A 16816-nucleotide genomic window follows, 5' to 3' on the forward strand; every position below is an offset into this window, starting at 1 on the left:
ATACAAGGAGTGTTACGAAGTCGGCCCAGTCTAGACCCCAAATGCACTATAAATAGGCATGAGAAGGAGCATTTCTAGTCACTCGCTCAAGCAAATCAGTTATGCTCTAAGGCAGCGAAGGAGTAGGTTTGAGGTTCATACCACATGAACCAAAGGCAAAAGAAGTGAAGCCGAGTTGGAGGAATTTTGTGGGATATATTCGCGGCCCTACCTAGGTTGTAAAAGGGTTTTTAGCACACTTGTTGGGAAGTTCCTTGGTTCTGGTTTGAAGGAGGCCAAATTCTAGTGTAGCAGAGGCTGAATTCTGGTTTGTTCTAAAGGCCGAGTTTCAACCCTGTTGGAGACCAAGTTTCAGCCCTGCTGGAGACCAAGTTTCAACCCTGCTGGAGGCCTAGTTTCAACCTTCTTGGAGACCAAGTTTTAGCCTTGTTGGAGACTGAGTTTCAACTTTGCTGGAGGCTGAGTTTTAGCCCTGCTGGATGCCGAGTTTCAGTCTTGTTGGAGGCCAAGTTTTAGCCCTTTTGAAGGCTGAGTTATATACTTGTTGGAGACCAAGTTGTAGTCCTGGTTAGAGGCTGAGTTATATATGTGTTTGAGGCCAAGTTCTAGACTAAATTGTGTACAAGTTGCTAGGATGGCAAACTTGCTTTGAACATATTCAGAGCCTAAATGTTGTCTCTTGAATAACTGTAAGTTGGTGCTTACTGAGTATTGGTGTCATCATCTTCTTGACATGTTGTCGCATGCAATTTTTGTAAGTTGATGCTTATAGAGGATTGGTGGGCTCACAAGTGGTTGTAATAAACTAAATATTGTGTGAAAAACATTCAAGTGTTTCTTCTTCAAGATTGGATTTGCTCTTTAATCTCTGTGTCATGCATAGTGTTGATAATTGACTATGTGATGAGATTTCAGTTTAATGTGAATTGTTAAGACTTAAAAGTAACAAAATACTGATTCACTCCCCCCTCAGTATTTCCAAAACCTTATACGTGCAAGCATTGGATGTACTCACTTATCATATTTGGGACATCTTCAGGTCAATTCTCATTGACCCCAGATAGAGACAAACCACCATATTCCATGGTTTGATAGGATTTGTTGAGTGTGCCACCTATAGAGCCAGAGACAATCCAAGGATGCTACACTGCCTCTATAGGCACTCAAGGGGCTCCCTCTCTACTTTCTCTCGGTGTGAGTACTAGAGATGCTTAGCCCTCTTTAACAGGGAGATCTTCAGACACATATATTAGCTCTTTTATGCTAGGCCACGCCATGGGATGACAAGGACAATCATCTCATACTTTCATGTTGATCCACTAGATCAAAGTAACTAGTGGTAGGTAGAGTTCTAGAGTGCACCAAACAATAGAATGGTGAGACCTCGGGTCTCTCCTCAACCTCCTCTTCTAGGAGATTGATCAATATCATCGAGACGGTTTGGAGGTACCAAATTGTATATCAACCCTCCTCAGCCTTAGCCTTTGGGAGATTGATCAATATCATTGAGACTTGTTTGGAGGTGCAAAACCATACATCACCCCCCACATCCTTAGAGTGTTAGAAGGATTAGCTCTAGACAGATCCAAAGAGAGGTGCCTCCCACCTGTTAGACTACCTCCTAGTTATAGAGGAGCAACTAGAGATCTATTAAGAGCCTAGTTTCCTCCCCTTGCCCTTGACCATCAAACTTGGGAGACCTAGACATAGACAGATCTAAAGAGAGGTGTCTCATGCTTGTCAAACTACCTGCCAGTTCTAGAGGAGCAACTAGAGATCTATTTAGAGCCTAGTTTCCTCCCCCGCCCCCTTGATCATCAAACCTGGGAGACCACATTGGCTTCATTATTAGATCTCTCTCTCTCTCTCTGTTGACCATATTTTGGGTTGTCCACTTCTCCAATCTTGGACAAAATCACCTAGTATTTTGTATCACTGTACCTTTGCCATGGTTATATACGTGTATTGAAGCTATACTATTGTAGATTTCTTTCCTATGTTATTTTCAACGTTTTCTAGGAGTTGTGCTTGCACTCCTACATTGTATTTATATTGGTTGTACTATTTAGTCCCATTGAGCTACTTTTGTGGTCATTTGTCAAACACTAATAAAATTATCTTATCTTATCTACAAGGACAATTTGACTTGTTTAAAAGGCAAAAAAGTGCTCAGATAAAACAAACACCTTTGAGGAGCTTGTTGCCTTTCCTTTTCCTTAAATCAAAATGAAAGTAAAGGGGCATGGTTCTTGTGAATGGAATGTAAGGTTTATCCTTTCCATGAACAATGAATAAATATGTAGGACCTTTCATCATAAGAGGAACTAGTTGATGGTTTTGTAGCACATGGTTTCATCGTTGAGACCATAGTTTCTTCTGTGTAATATAGTGTTCAACTTGTTCATGCATCTATCTTCTAAAGGAGGGTGTATTGCACATATTCCCGAAATTGAAATAAATGGTCATATTTTCCTTTAAAAACACATCTTACTCTAATGGAGATTGTGAAGCCTTCCAATTAATAATATTGTTTTATTATTCTCATATTTCTTTGATATGTATGTGTTCATGCCTCCTCTGAATTTTAATTTAGAGCAAACCATTGAATCTCTTCCTTTCTCTTTTTTTTTGGTGATACATTTTGGTTTTTGACTTTAGCCTCACATGTTAATTTTTTCCAATTTCTAATTGACGTAATAAATTTAACTTGGCTTAAAATCCTATAAATTATCTTCATCCCAATAGATATTTTTTTTTGCTTTGAGTTGGCTTCCTCATCTTGATGAAGATAATATGCCCAAATTTAACATTACAGGTGAACCATTAGCACCATTCAATTTTGTTATCTTTGGCCAAGTAACCGCAAGTGGGAGGTGTTCATTTCGTCAAAATCACTTAGTATTTCACCTAGTCCCAACAGGTGTTATGCACATCCCACAAACACTAGCACATTACTTGGTAGGCTTTGAACGCTAGTGGGGGCTATATTAACTACCCACTTTTAGTGACCCACTGAGGCACATGGACATGTTTTGTGGTTTTATTTTATTTTGTAATTTTTAAGTGAAGTGACATCCAAGCATGAGTATTGGGCTATTTAGGTCTTGTGATCGCAATTTTTCAACTTGTGGAAACATTGGAAGGCCTACTTGATGAAGAATATTAGGATGATGGTTGTTCTTTCTTTTGTTCTGTATATTCTCTATCCCATTTTTTTCCTAAATCTTGTTGTTAACTTCATAGTAGTTGTAGTTCTTTGTTCCAAATTTGTAATGATATCTAGTTCATATCTTGAGCATGTAGAGTGGATTTCATTGTGTAAACAAATTTTCAAAAGCATTATTATCTTCTTGAAAATATATTTCCTTGGAGTGGACATATCTTGTTATTGGTAGCTTCTTAGCGTATTGCGAATTTTGAAATCAAGTCATGAAAACTTTATTACTAGTTCTAAGTTATTGTCTATATCCATAACTAGGGTGGATTGACAATAAATGATATTAGGACCAGCGCCCAACACTATTTTTCTTCTTTGTAATGAATCTAGGACTCTATCTGGATTTTTGACTTTTGGTTGGTAGACATATGATTCTTTTATTGTGCCTAATCTTTAGCTTTTCTCATAAAATTGCTATGTTTTCTAAGATCTGTCTTTCATATATTTCCATGTTGTATATAAGTTTTATAAATCACATTACAAATGATGGTTTTGGGTTATTAGATAGATTCTATGTACTGCTAGATTTAAGTTGATTGATTACCCCTCGATTATTTTCTTTAGATGTCTTGTCAAGTGCTTATCTATTGGTATTATTTCAACAATACGTCTCTATGGTAAGTATTAACCTTGTTTGATAGTATAAGTCTAGATTGAAAATGTTAATAGTTTCCAATTTTCTTGTTTTGCATTTGTAATTTTCTTTGTTCATGTTTAAGGGTCTCACAATTATTGGCCATTTATAAGGGGCACAAAACAATAAAATTTCACACTTGTTATTGTCTTCATATGTTTGTTTGGTATAGGTGAACGAGACGTATCATTGCAAATATACTCCTGGAAAATCCAAGGTGGATATTGTTGGGGATAATTTTTTCAATTGCTTTGCCAAAGAGCCCTCTATATTTGAGTTGATACACCGATTAACATTAATGTGAGTATCTTGAATCTTCCAGATGTATGACAATAGCTACACACTCCTGAGGGTGTTGTTCAAAATTGTTTAAGTTGGACCTAATTCTTTGACATGATTATCTGGACCAATATCTTAGTTGTGTTTAGGCTTGTAATAATTTTTGTACTTGTAGAGAGCACACATCTTATGTTTCTAATCCATAAGTTTATATTGCATTATATCATGAGGCTATTGAGTGACTAATATTTCCTCTTCTGCTAACCTAGGCAAGAAGGGCCAACTTGTTAACCTTAGTGCTAATCTGGCAGATAATTGGTGTTGATTGATAGTTGATGTTAGACAGCATTGACCTAATATGGTTAAGGGGTTATAGGTTGGTGGGTTATTAGATCAATGAAAGTCGATTATGTGTTAAAATTTAAATACCATGTTTGATTAATTTTACCTCAATAATTATTTGACCCGGAAAACTATATATGCTCAAATAAATTCTGAAATTGCTGGAAAATAAATTCATTGGTAATTTCAACTTTCAGAAGTAAATTGCTGTGGAAATAAATAGCAAAATCACCACAAGAAAAACAAAATTTTTTTGCCTAACAATCTTCCATCACTTTTATTAATTTGGAAAATTTAGGGCCTTGACCCACAAAGAAATACACAAAAATTACAACAAATATTTGAACTTGGAAATGACCCACTGGATTTTCAGCCCAAAGAAATCGGCTGCTCTGGAAGACAACTTGACCCCTTGTTGGAAATACTGGGGGGGGGAATCAATGTTTCTTTCAATTGTTATATTATGCCAGTTAGATTTTTATCACAAAATAAACTAGAACACAAGAGATGGACCAAAAATAAGTTTATTGATAAAAAATAGTGAGGACTCCAATCCTCTTTTGCAACAATTTCAGGCTCCAACCTGTACAACAAAATCTTTGATTTCCTCAAGGCTCCAGCCTTGAATGAGGACTCCAATCCTCAACTATCAACCCAGGTTCCAACCTGTTTTTTTCACAAGGCTCCAACCTTGTGTGAGGACTCCAATCCTCTCAGGCTCCAACCCTTTCAATTTTCTTCAACTTTCAAGGTGACTTCAGTATTGCTTCAAAACTTCATCAAAAACTTCTGCAAAATGTCTCCAAGATAGGTCTACAAATTCCTCTCCAATCTACCTCTACAAAAACTTCAGGTCTGCATCAACAGAACACAGGATGACTTCCCCAACAAACCAAGTCTTCAAGTAATGGTCTTCAACTATGCTCCAAGGATGACTGTTCCAACAAAACAAGTCTTCAAGTAATGCTTCAAGATGCTGCTCAAAAGTGTTGAAATGTGTAACTATGTTCAGTCTTCATAATATCTATTGTAATCATGATTTTATATATTTGATATTAAAGAGAAGAAATTTATTATTGTCATTCTTGATGCATGGGTTCTGTTATTGCTCAAACTAGCAGGGGTCCTAGGAGGGGATTCTATAGAGCAACTACTAGGTTAAGGGGCAACAATGGAGCAATAGCCCACTTTCACCTCAACTAATGCTCCCTGCACTTTACGGATTTTCACTGATGGGAGGAGATTCAGTGTAAGGGGAATCATTAGGAAGGATGGATCAATGAATGGATAGAGAGTGATTCCTAAGGCCTATTCACAAGAGAGGTTCAATTAGATAGCTTGCTTGCTTCAAAAGCAAGGTGATGGGCTCTCTAGGAAGGGCTAAGAGGATTCTTGAGCCTAGGTTTGGAGGATATGCCTTAACAAGGGGCTTGCTAGACTTAAGGATCCTTATGGATAAGAGGCTTCTATGTAATCCTTGTGGAATTGGAGTTGCAGAGTTGCGGGACCACACAGAGGCAAGTGGGCCCAAAACTAGGTCAAGGATGTGGAGTTGATCAACCAGTGAGGGCTTGACCTAATTAGGGTAGGGAATAGGATCAAAGGACTAATTTTCTTTTGATATTTGAATGCAATGATCCCAATGAGGATGCTAACCCAAGTCAATCTAGGGAAAGAATTGGTCTTACAGCTAGGGCTTGCTATATCTCGGGATTCCATTGTTGGAATTTCTTCAAACTTGGAGGACATCTATAGAAAACCTCAGCGCCGTTGTGGACCCAAAATCGAAGTGTTTGGATGGTTAGAAAAGAATTCGATTGATGGGATGACCTATTTGGGCTAGGCCTTGAAAGAGAAGAGGAAGGTGAGAAAAATAATCTTTAAAAGTGATCACCTATGGTTGGACCAATGCCTTCCCTCTAGACAAGGAGACCTCTAGACAACTTTGCATGGATATTAGGGCATGAGAGCAGCTGCCAGAAAATTTTACACTTCGATGCACAAGAAATGATAACTTATCAAGGTGAATTCAACAAAATTTAACCTCTAGGAACATTCATTCGTTATACATGACACATGTAATATATGCAGTACTATAATAGATAAAAAATTCCACAATTTCACATAAATTAGAGGCAATTTCAGACCTAGATAGCGAATATCCCAACAACATTCATGTGGCAAGATAAAAGTATAGACATGAAAAGAGCACTTACATGTACAACAAGTATATCTAATCATCAAATCAAGACAATTTTGAAGCTCCAAGATCAAGAAGATAGTATCCAAACATCAAAATTCATCCATGAAACCAAACTCGTCCTCCAAAAGGGAATGCAAAATTCTCACAAGAGCTACTAAACCCAAACAAGTGATGATGAGAGAAATGAATCACCTCTCGTCAATTTATATGATTTCTAAAGAGTTCGATTTGCCTAATTAGGCATAATTAAGCACCAAATAATAAAATAATGTGCAATAATAACATCCCTTGGTGACAAGCTCACCAAGATAGCTCAATAACATAAAAATAAACCTATCAAGAGGAATGATGATCAAAATAATGGGTCGTTGGGCCATTGAGAAGGCCTAATGAAGTCCAAAGTGTGCCATGGTGAGAGAATGGACTCCAAACAAGGGGTTGGCCCCTTGTTTTCCAAGCAAGTCAATGTGGTGCTCCCAAGTGGGTGTGGGGGCACAAGGACATCTTCATGGGTCTCCAAGTGGATCGATAATGCTTATAAACCATCTGTAAGGGCTAGGATGATGACATAAGCCCTTCTTTTGTCTCCTGCAGTGAGACACATCCTCATCTGGACCCTGGAACCTCTACCAAGTGTGTGGTGCAACGTGAAGGCAGTTGGGCATGGTGATCCAGGTGCATCATCCTCATCCAAAAAGGTGGAACACGAGCAATCATTGAATGGTACTAGAGATCCATGAAGTGTTCTCTGCGGTGGTGGAGGCCCATGGCTCTCTACGCTCACCCTACAAGTTCCAATGTGACCCTCTGAAAGGCTTGGACCTCGTATAGGGAGACGGAACCCCAAATGGAGACCCACCTGCAATCCTGCATATGATCCAATGCGTCCCTTACCCTCCAGTACAAAAAGTCATTAGAATAATTGAGTAAAAGAGTTTACAAATGGACACTTCATAATGGCATGCCCTTCCATAGTGGGCTTTGGCATGTACAAGTGTTTCCAAGCTTAATAAGGGGGTTAACCAAGGACCCTATCAGGTGGTTTTAGCCTTTAAAGGGGGTGACATGTCCATGGGTGACATGTCCATGGTACATTTGTCAAGTGGTAGGTGGCATGTGGTGTAATGGTGAGTATTAGAATATGTCTATTTAGTATTTAATGCTCAGTCTTTTAGCTGTTGCTATTTTTATTCTTTTAGCAGTTTCTTAGATGAAACTGTTTGTACATAGAAACATGATGTTTCTATTATTGTAAATATCTTTGTATTATCATTGAGCTGTTTGCTCTTTGTGAATGAATTAATTCGATATTCTTTTACATGCGTGTTTCGCACTGTTTTATGGTATCGGAGCACAGGGATTTTTTTTTTTTCGAAATAATTTTTCATAGTTTGAAAAATTCAGTAGTTCATTTCGAAACTGCTCTCAGGGTTTGTAGATTTCTTGATCAACTATCCTCTTCGTATCCTAATCTCTTGAGTTCTTTCTAAGGTCGAGCCCTCTGTAAGCCAGGTAGCCTTCACTGAGTCTTAGCCTCGGCTTTGCTCACTGTGATAAAAGCTTACAGTCGTCTATCTCGATACAGAAATGGATTCTTCTCCTGTATTATCATTTCTGAGGAATTAGAAATTGAAGAAACTATCATTTGTGTTTGTTGGCCAAGTCGTTGGTGAAAGGGACCGAGCTTTCTTATTGCTGAAAGAACCCGACTTTCTGATGCGCTGAATCTAAACATTCAATTTCTATCGGCTTATTTATTTTCTGATCTCAGCGGCACCCGCTTCGCTGATTCGGGTCTTCTTTTCGATCCACGGGCTTTGAACAAACCCTACAGGTGCTGTCAAGCTGTCTTTCTAGAGGGACTGCTTTTTCCGGCCGAAATCTCTGGCACAGTCGGCTCTCGATTTATTAAAAATTATCGACAAAGTTTTTTTTTCGGGAACTCGTCGGCCAATCTCCGGATATCGACCAATCTCCGGATATCGAGATTTCTGATAATAGCATCTTTGAATTCCTTTGGTCATCAGTATATCCCGCTTACGAATCTTCTGCAGAGCTTCGGCAATCATTTGTGGTTCATATCTCGGTAGAATATATGTTTTGATAGATCGAACTTGATCGATCGAAATTCTCTGCGGTAGTTTGCATTTGTTGTATTGGCGTGGAAATAACATATCTCTGCAACACGGGAACGTGAACAACACAGTCACGGGTTTTGCCACACGGGAACGTGGCAACACAGTCTACACGCCGACGCCCACTCGGTCTTCGCCACACGGGAATTGCACGCCCGAAACATAGCAAGTTATGGTAATGTCAATCTATTGACTGTCTCCACAGTCTTCACCACACGGGAATCGCAGTTACAGTAATCGGAAGCGGTTACAGTTACAGTTACGGGAATCGCAGTTACAGTTACGGGAATCAGAGTTACAGTAAGCGGCCGTCCCAGTTACAGTTACAGTTACGGGAATCGCAGTTACAGTTACGGGAATCAAAGTGCTAAGCGGAAGCGGTGAGCCTAACTCAGAATCGGAAGCGGTAGCGGAAACCGAAGACTGAAGTGTTTGCGTCACCATTTTGGCTCACGTATTTTGGCTCGTGTATTCCACAGATCGAGATCTTCCAGTGATTTAAGCCCCGCTTGTATCACGCGACGGGATTTTCCAGATTATAGTGACGGCATTGAAAATATCTGGCATTTTCACGTAAAGGTATTTTCCAGATTCACGTGTTTTCTTAGCAATTGGATTAAAATTTATTGTGATTTTATTTGAAGCGGTGGGACCAGAATAGCATCACAGTTAGTTTTTGAAGTGGGATCAAAACAACATCACAGTTATCATCTGGTTTTGATCTGGTGTTTTGATCAAAACAGCATCACAGTTATCTGTAAAGTGGCGTGATCAGATCTGAGTTATTTTTTCTTTTGGTCTAGTGTTTTTTTTGATCTGGTACACTGATACAGATCTGAGTAATCTTTTGTGTGCAAGCCTATTTCTTTCACAACAGAATGTGTTAAGGTTTGGTACAGTCATCTTGAAAGGAATTTTTTTAAGCAGGCAGCTACATTTTTTTGTGTGTCAGACTTCTGTATTGACTTTGGAAAAATGGCCACGCTCACCAATCTAATGTTAGAAGGAAATCAAGCCTTTTATGCCTTTATGGCTAAAAGGTCTTCAGATCATGTTCCTTCTTCTGCATGGTACATTGATTCTGGTGCATCATGCCATTTCTCTCACAGGCGTGACTGGTTTATTGACTTCTCACCTTTCAGTGATTCCGTGGTATTTGGCGGAGGTGAAAAGTACACAGTAGCTGGCAGAGGTACAATTCAAATTCAGTCTGGTGGGCGCACACTCATATTTCTGAATGTATAATATGTTCCTGGTATGGAAATTAATCTGCTATCTGTCAGCCAGATTATGAGGAATTCTCCTCAGCTTGATGTTGTGTTCAGTGCACACAAGTGCTCCATTATTGACAGGGAGACTAGTCTAACCGTTGCTGTTGGCCTAGAGGACCATGGTCTATACAGGCTACTTGACACCGGTGACTCTCCAGAAGTGGCTCTAGCAGCACGTGTCTCTCCCATCAGTACTCTTTGGCATCAGCGATATGGGCATCTAAATATGCAGTATCTCTCTCAGCTCTCCTGGGAGGGACTTGTGTCAGGATTACCTGATATTCAGACTCAGCAGTTGGGGGTATGCGACGCCTGTCAAGCGGGAAAGCAACATCGGTCGTCATTCAAGAATGGAGAATCTTGGCATGCATCTAAGGTACTCCAGTTACTTCATGCTGATATTTGTGGTCCTATGAATACAGCTTCTATCACTGCTTGCAAATATTTTTTACTTATTGTAGATGATTTCAGTAGAAAGATGTGGGTGTATTTTCTAAAAAATAAATCTGATGCACTTAGTACCTTTCAGAAGTTTAAAACCTTAGTTGAAAAAGAGTCTGGCTGTAACATCATGACTCTTAGGACCGACAATGGGGGGGGAATTTTGATCTTCAGCTTTTTCCAATTTCTGTGATATTCATGGCATCAAACATCAGTTAACCACACCCTACACTCCTCAGCAGAACAGTGTTGTCGAGCGCCGCAACCGCACGGTTGTTGAAATGGCTCGTTCCATGTTACAACACAGGAGTGTTCCAAACAGATTCTGGGCTGAAGCAGTATTTACTGCTGTTTACCTTCTTAACCGATCACCCACTCAGGCTGTGACAGGGAAGACTCCTGAAGAGGTTTGGTCCGGCCGTAAGCCTAAGATCAGTCACCTCAAAGTGTTTGGCTCAGTTGCATATGTTTGGATTCCAGCTGCTAAGCGCTCTAAGTTGGATTCCAAAAGCCAGAAACTCATGATGACAGGGTACAGTGATCATCACAAGGCCTATAGGCTGATAGATATAGCCACTGGTCGTCTTAGCTTCAGTCGGGATGTAGTTTTTGATGAGGACAGAGGATTCTTTCAGTCTTCTTCTTCTAAGCAGTGTTCTGAGGATCAGCCTCACAGTGTTCTTCTTCCGGTCGGTCCACCTGATGGGAGGGATGATGTAGCATCAGTATTTGATAATACTCTATCTGAGCTTCCTCCAGAAAATAACCCTCCTCTTGCGGCTCCTATTGCTCTTGAGTCTTCTCCACCTTCTCCTGATATTCGTTCCTCTACTCCTGATATTGGTTCTTCTACTCTTCGGCCAAAATGGTGGGCTAAAACCATTGGTGATCTCCGGGATGATGAGCTCCTTGAAGGTAGAACTTCTAGACATAAGAACAGACAACAGCCTACAGTCAATTTTGCTCTTATGGCTAACCTACACAGTATTTTTGAGCCTCAAACATATTCAGAGGCTAAAGGTACATCTGAGTGGGAACAGGCTATGGAAGCCGAATTCCAGAGTCTTCAGAAGAATCATACATGGACACTTTCTGATCTTCCTGCAGAGAAAAAACCCATAGGCTGCAAATGGGTGTATAAAGTGAAATACAAAGCTGATGGAACCATAGACAAGTATAAAGCTCGTCTTGTGGCTCGGGGGTTCTCACAGAAGGAAGGCATCGACTATGAGGAGACTTTTGCTCCTACAGCCAAGATGAGTACCATAAGGCTTGTGCTTGCCCTAGCAGCTCAGTTCAATTGGAAAGTTCATCAGATGGATGTAAAGAGTGCTTTTCTAAATGGTGATCTCCAAGAAGAAGTCTACATGACGCAGCCTCCAGGATTTAAGGTTGCTGGTCAAGAACAGAAAGTGTGTCGGTTAGCTAAAGCAATCTATGGATTGAAACAAGCTCCGCGGGCTTGGTACATGAAAATTGACCAGTACCTGACAGATCAGGGTTTTCAGCGGAGCCCATCTGATGCAAACCTGTATATCAAGCATACTGGTGATGATATCTTGTTTGTGGTTGTCTATGTGGATGACCTTATCATTACTGGCAGCTCTGTACATTTGATCCATGGGATCAAACAAGATTTATGCAGAACTTTTGAGATGACAGACTTGGGACTTCTTCATTACTGTCTGGGGGTTGAAGTTTGGCAGACTGAAAATCAGATCTTTCTATCTCAGTCCAAGTATGCCAAAAATCTTGTGGACAGGTTCAGAATGCAGGATTGCAAACCGGCCACGACTCCTATGGAACCAGGGCTCAAACTTTCAGCACAGTCATCCTCTCCCCTTGTGGATGAAACTTTATTCCGGCAATTAGTGGGCAGTCTCATCTATCTTACTGCTACCAGACCTGACATCAGTTTTGCAGTAAGCTATATTTCCCGCTTCATGTCAGCTCCTAAAGCTGATCATTGGATAACAGCAAAGCGTGTGCTACAATATGTGCGTGGCACTTCTGATTATGGCCTCCTATACACTCGAAGTTCCAATCCTATACTCAGTGGTTACACTGATTCTGACTGGGCCGGTTCGGTTGATGACCGTAAATCTACAGCTGGGTATGTGTTTAGTCTAGGATCCGGTGCTGTTACTTGGACTAGTAAGAAGCAACAGGCAGTGGCTCTCTCCTCAACAGAAGCAGAGTATCGAGGAGCAGTTAAGGCATCCTGTGAGGCAGTTTGGCTTCGACGTATGCTTGCAGATATGCATGTTTCTCAGACAGGGCCTACTCCTTTGTTTTGTGATAATCAGGGAGTGCTCAAACTTGCCAAGAATCCAGTCTTTCATGAACGAACAAAGCATGTGGAAACTCATTGCCACTACATTCGCCAACTTGTTGAAGACGGCTCAGTTCAGTTGCAATATGTTCCCACAACAGAGCATCCCGCCGACATTTCCACCAAGCCTCTTGGTCCTGATAAATTTGTAAAATTCAGAGGGTCTATTGGTGTTGTAAATAGATTGAGCATTAAGGGAGGGTATTAGAATATGTCTATTTAGTATTTAATGCTCAGTCTTTTAGCTGTTGCTATTTTTATTCTTTTAGCAGTTTCTTAGATGAAACTGTTTGTACATAGAAACATGATGTTTCTATTATTGTAAATATCTTTGTATTATCATTGAGTTGTTTGCTCTTTGTGAATGAATTAATTCGATATTCTTTTACATGCGTGTTTCGCACTGTTTTAGTGAGATTGTGTGGGCACTGGGGATCAAGGGAAAAGCTCCAAGCCACGTGCCATGGTACAAGGGTAGCTATAATAGGGGAAACCCACACCTGGGTATATGAGTGTAGGAGGGAGAAATCGTGGTACATAAGTTACCCCAGGCCTTTGTTTTTCCGCCCTTCTTCATATGCCTTTTTTCATAACTGCTCGGGGCTCCAAGGAATGAGAACATAATGTGTAGTATATAGCAGTAGATACCCCCTTTAAGGTGGGGCAATTCATCGCACACTAGGGTTGGGATAGTCATGGGTTCCTTAACATGGAGGGGCTCATCTAGGGCCCATAGGAACCCGGGTGATGGTAATAGATAAGGGGTAGAGATTATGCTTGGCTTTTGCCCACATGCTAAATGTGTATGCCTCGACCATCTTTTGCATTTTATGGTACAATTTCCTATTAAGAGTGGCCAACTGTGCTTTTCTTTTGTTTTTTTAACTGTATCAACCTTTGGTGCATCGTTCCAGGCTCGAGCCAAGGTGTGGGCAAGGGGAGGGGGAGACTAACCTTATGTGGACCCAGTGGATAAATGTGGACTAGATGGAAAAAGTGATAAATGGGGTTAAAATGTGCGGAGGGGAGTGATGTATATGGTGTCAGGAAGCAGGACCACACAACCAAAATCTGGATTTCCCATGTAGTGCCAACCCTAAAGCTAATAGGTAGTAAAGGAGATCCCACGAGACTAGGATACAAGGCTAACCACCAAATCGGGAAGAGGAGACGAATAAAAACCTAGCTCACTCTCTCCGCTGAATTCCCCCACCAATCCATGTCCAAAAGTGTCTATGATAAGTAAACAAAATTACCCATCTACACCAATGAAAAGCCATACCTTTAGGGTCAGGAGGCCCACCTTCAAGCATACGATCATAACAAATGGGCGAGGGACCACATGGCTTGCCCAGGTGGTGGAGATAGTGGCACATCGAGCTATTTGGTGGCTGTAAGGGGTTGCTAGCTGTCGGCTGAGGACCATCTAGGAGAAAATGTTTCTCGTATGACACCACCCACAGATGGTGGGTAACATTTGGCTCCAACTAAGACATGAGCTCTCGGAAGAGTGAACGGACATACTCGGATGGGAGGTCATGAGAACAACAACAGTCTCTTGGGACTGCAGATCTATTACCTACACATCACAAATCAAGCACACGAGGCAACATGCTTTCACGACGTTTCATGATCACACATGCTTATATTCGGTCATTAAAAATAAATTAAATTTACTCTGAATGCAATTTTAATCTATATGCAACTAATCTAGCATGAGAATGTCATATGATGTTAGTTTTAATGCAAAAAATTAGTATGCAATGCATCCTACCCTAACATGCATATGACACAAAGCTAATGCTAAGTGTAATCATAAAGTCAGTGCAACCAACATATCATTAGATCAATATAAACATGCCTGCTTATATGATTACTCATGTAGCAAATACCAAAGTGAATGTGGACACAATCACATGGAGGATGATGTAGGTGGGAGGCGGGAAAATATGATATCCATTCAATGTAATAGGAAGTCCTAGAAGAAGGAAAATAAGTCAATCTAAAAGTGCGGAGCTTCTCTTCTAGGTATAGGATGGAAGAATGAACAATCAAACTCAACAACTCCCTATCACAACCGCTCTTCATAATGTTATGCCTCATGGATGCCACAGGGTCATGATGGGAAGTGTTATCACCCAGACTATATAGGCTCCGCGACTACCGCTCAGGGCGGGGGCTGTCACTCTGATCCCTGCCCACTCTGTTCTAGTTGTCTTCGAACAACAGACTATGGGGGTTAGTCCCTATGGAATGAGGTGAAGGAAAACGAGTTGGGAACCAACTCACTTGGGAGACACGGATGAGTGGCCTAGCTACTCGGTAGAGTTTAGCAAGATTAATGATTAGATTAGATTTTAAGATGAGACCAATGCCTTATGGAGTCACAATTCTTGCTTATTATAAATTGAAACCATGTAACTGGATGGACACCCACTACTTGAATGATCGACTAACTTGTATGATATGCAAATCCTAGAATCTATGTGTGATGCAATGATCTTGGTTATTTTTATTTATATGCCTTATCTAAATAGAACCTCTCGCTTAAATGTTTTGAGAAATAGTCCTCAAAGTAGGTTGTGAAATGGAAGCCAACGGGAAGCAGGCAACAACCTGATTAACGACACCTCCCCCTATGTTCCACCCACCTAGTGCCTCCGACGTTGTAGAGACTGTGGCTCTGACTACTGCAAGGTCACTGTGTTAACCACTAAGAAGAGTTGAATCCCTCAAGATAATTGGAAAAGGGGTGCCCTGAGAGTCTATCAACCTAGCTTATGCTAAGAGATAATTAAATGCAGGCTAGATCCTAGAATGCTTGTGCAAGATTGATGTGTGAACTTATCTTGAGTTAAGATTGGTTTATGTTATTTAAGTACTTATTGTGAATTATCTTATAGCAAGAGTACTTAACAATGATGAGATGACAATATTAAACAAGATAAATGCTTAGAGACACAAGCGCAAGCTTCAACAATATTCCACAATGTTTAACCAATTAGATTAACTTATCCACTTATCAATTAAGATGCCAATCACAATTACCAAAGATGTAAAACAAGATTACGTGTGATCTTATTACTCAATGCTAAAGAGATATTCAACTAGATTCACAAGATACCAATATTCCCAAGAGACTTATCGCCAAATTGATTTATGATCTAAGTGCTTTTAGTGAGTGGGCTTATTAGATATGAATTCTTATAGCACATAAACTCACAAGAAAAACACAATGTTAGCCACTCTCACCATATAAATGCTATGAATAAGTACCAACAAAATATAGAGCTGTGATGACACTTATGCACTTTATGTTCCAATGATCTTTTTATGAGCAGCAAGTGACTTATATGATAACAGTAAGAGACTTATGACACAACAAGTAAATATCAAATTCAAAGTGTATATGCTTTGTTAGAAATATGCAGTTGCAGTCAAATTCCACTTTGGACAGCTCACCTGATGGAGGTAATGATTGCATTGAATTCCTCTTTTCGAGAGGACCAAAATCGACCTAAAGATCACTTAAATCGGATAAGGGAAAATATACTTATGAAGAAAAGCCCACATGTGCACATTCGTCAAGCTCTGCCCTAAAGCAAAATGGACCACCTTGAAAGGCTATAAATACAAGTGTCCTCTACCTCATTTTGGACACAATGATGAGACACTTTGCTATCTTGTTTTTGGCTCAGACAAGTCTGAGGTTCGTTCGTGGAAGATCAGATTCACTTTGAGGTGAAATTGTAAGGTATGAAGCTCGCATCTTTGATTTAGGGTTTTGGGCCCCAGTTGCAGGCACATAGAAGGAAGGATTCGACTGTATTCGTACGCACATAAGCTCATTTGTGCCACTGGAGCCTTCCAGTTGCACAGACAACTCTCCTTCCATGTGACTGGGGGTTTAGGGTTTCCGCAGTCCAAGTTTGACCTCGGTCGCTCACATGCCAGACTTAAGG

At 40.3% G+C, this 16816-nt stretch overlaps 1 protein-coding gene across 2 annotated transcripts in view; it reads left to right on the forward strand.

Moving 5' to 3' along the window:
- The window catches only part of LOC149256563 (exopolysaccharide production negative regulator), a 226594-nt gene that overhangs the window by 199423 nt on the left and 10355 nt on the right, over positions 1 to 16816 (forward strand). For both annotated transcript variants that reach the window (XM_089460782.1, XM_089460781.1), the window contains exon 4: positions 4024 to 4151. In XM_089460782.1, the coding sequence (XP_089316908.1) occupies positions 4024 to 4151 (128 nt within the window). The remainder of the gene's footprint in view (positions 1 to 4023; positions 4152 to 16816) is intronic.

The sequence above is a fragment of the Pinus tabuliformis genome, chromosome 7 (assembly GCF_031772625.1).
Source record: "Pinus tabuliformis cultivar Carrire ecotype Pingquan chromosome 7, CPIR1, whole genome shotgun sequence".
Classification (NCBI taxonomy): domain Eukaryota; kingdom Viridiplantae; phylum Streptophyta; class Pinopsida; order Pinales; family Pinaceae; genus Pinus; species Pinus tabuliformis.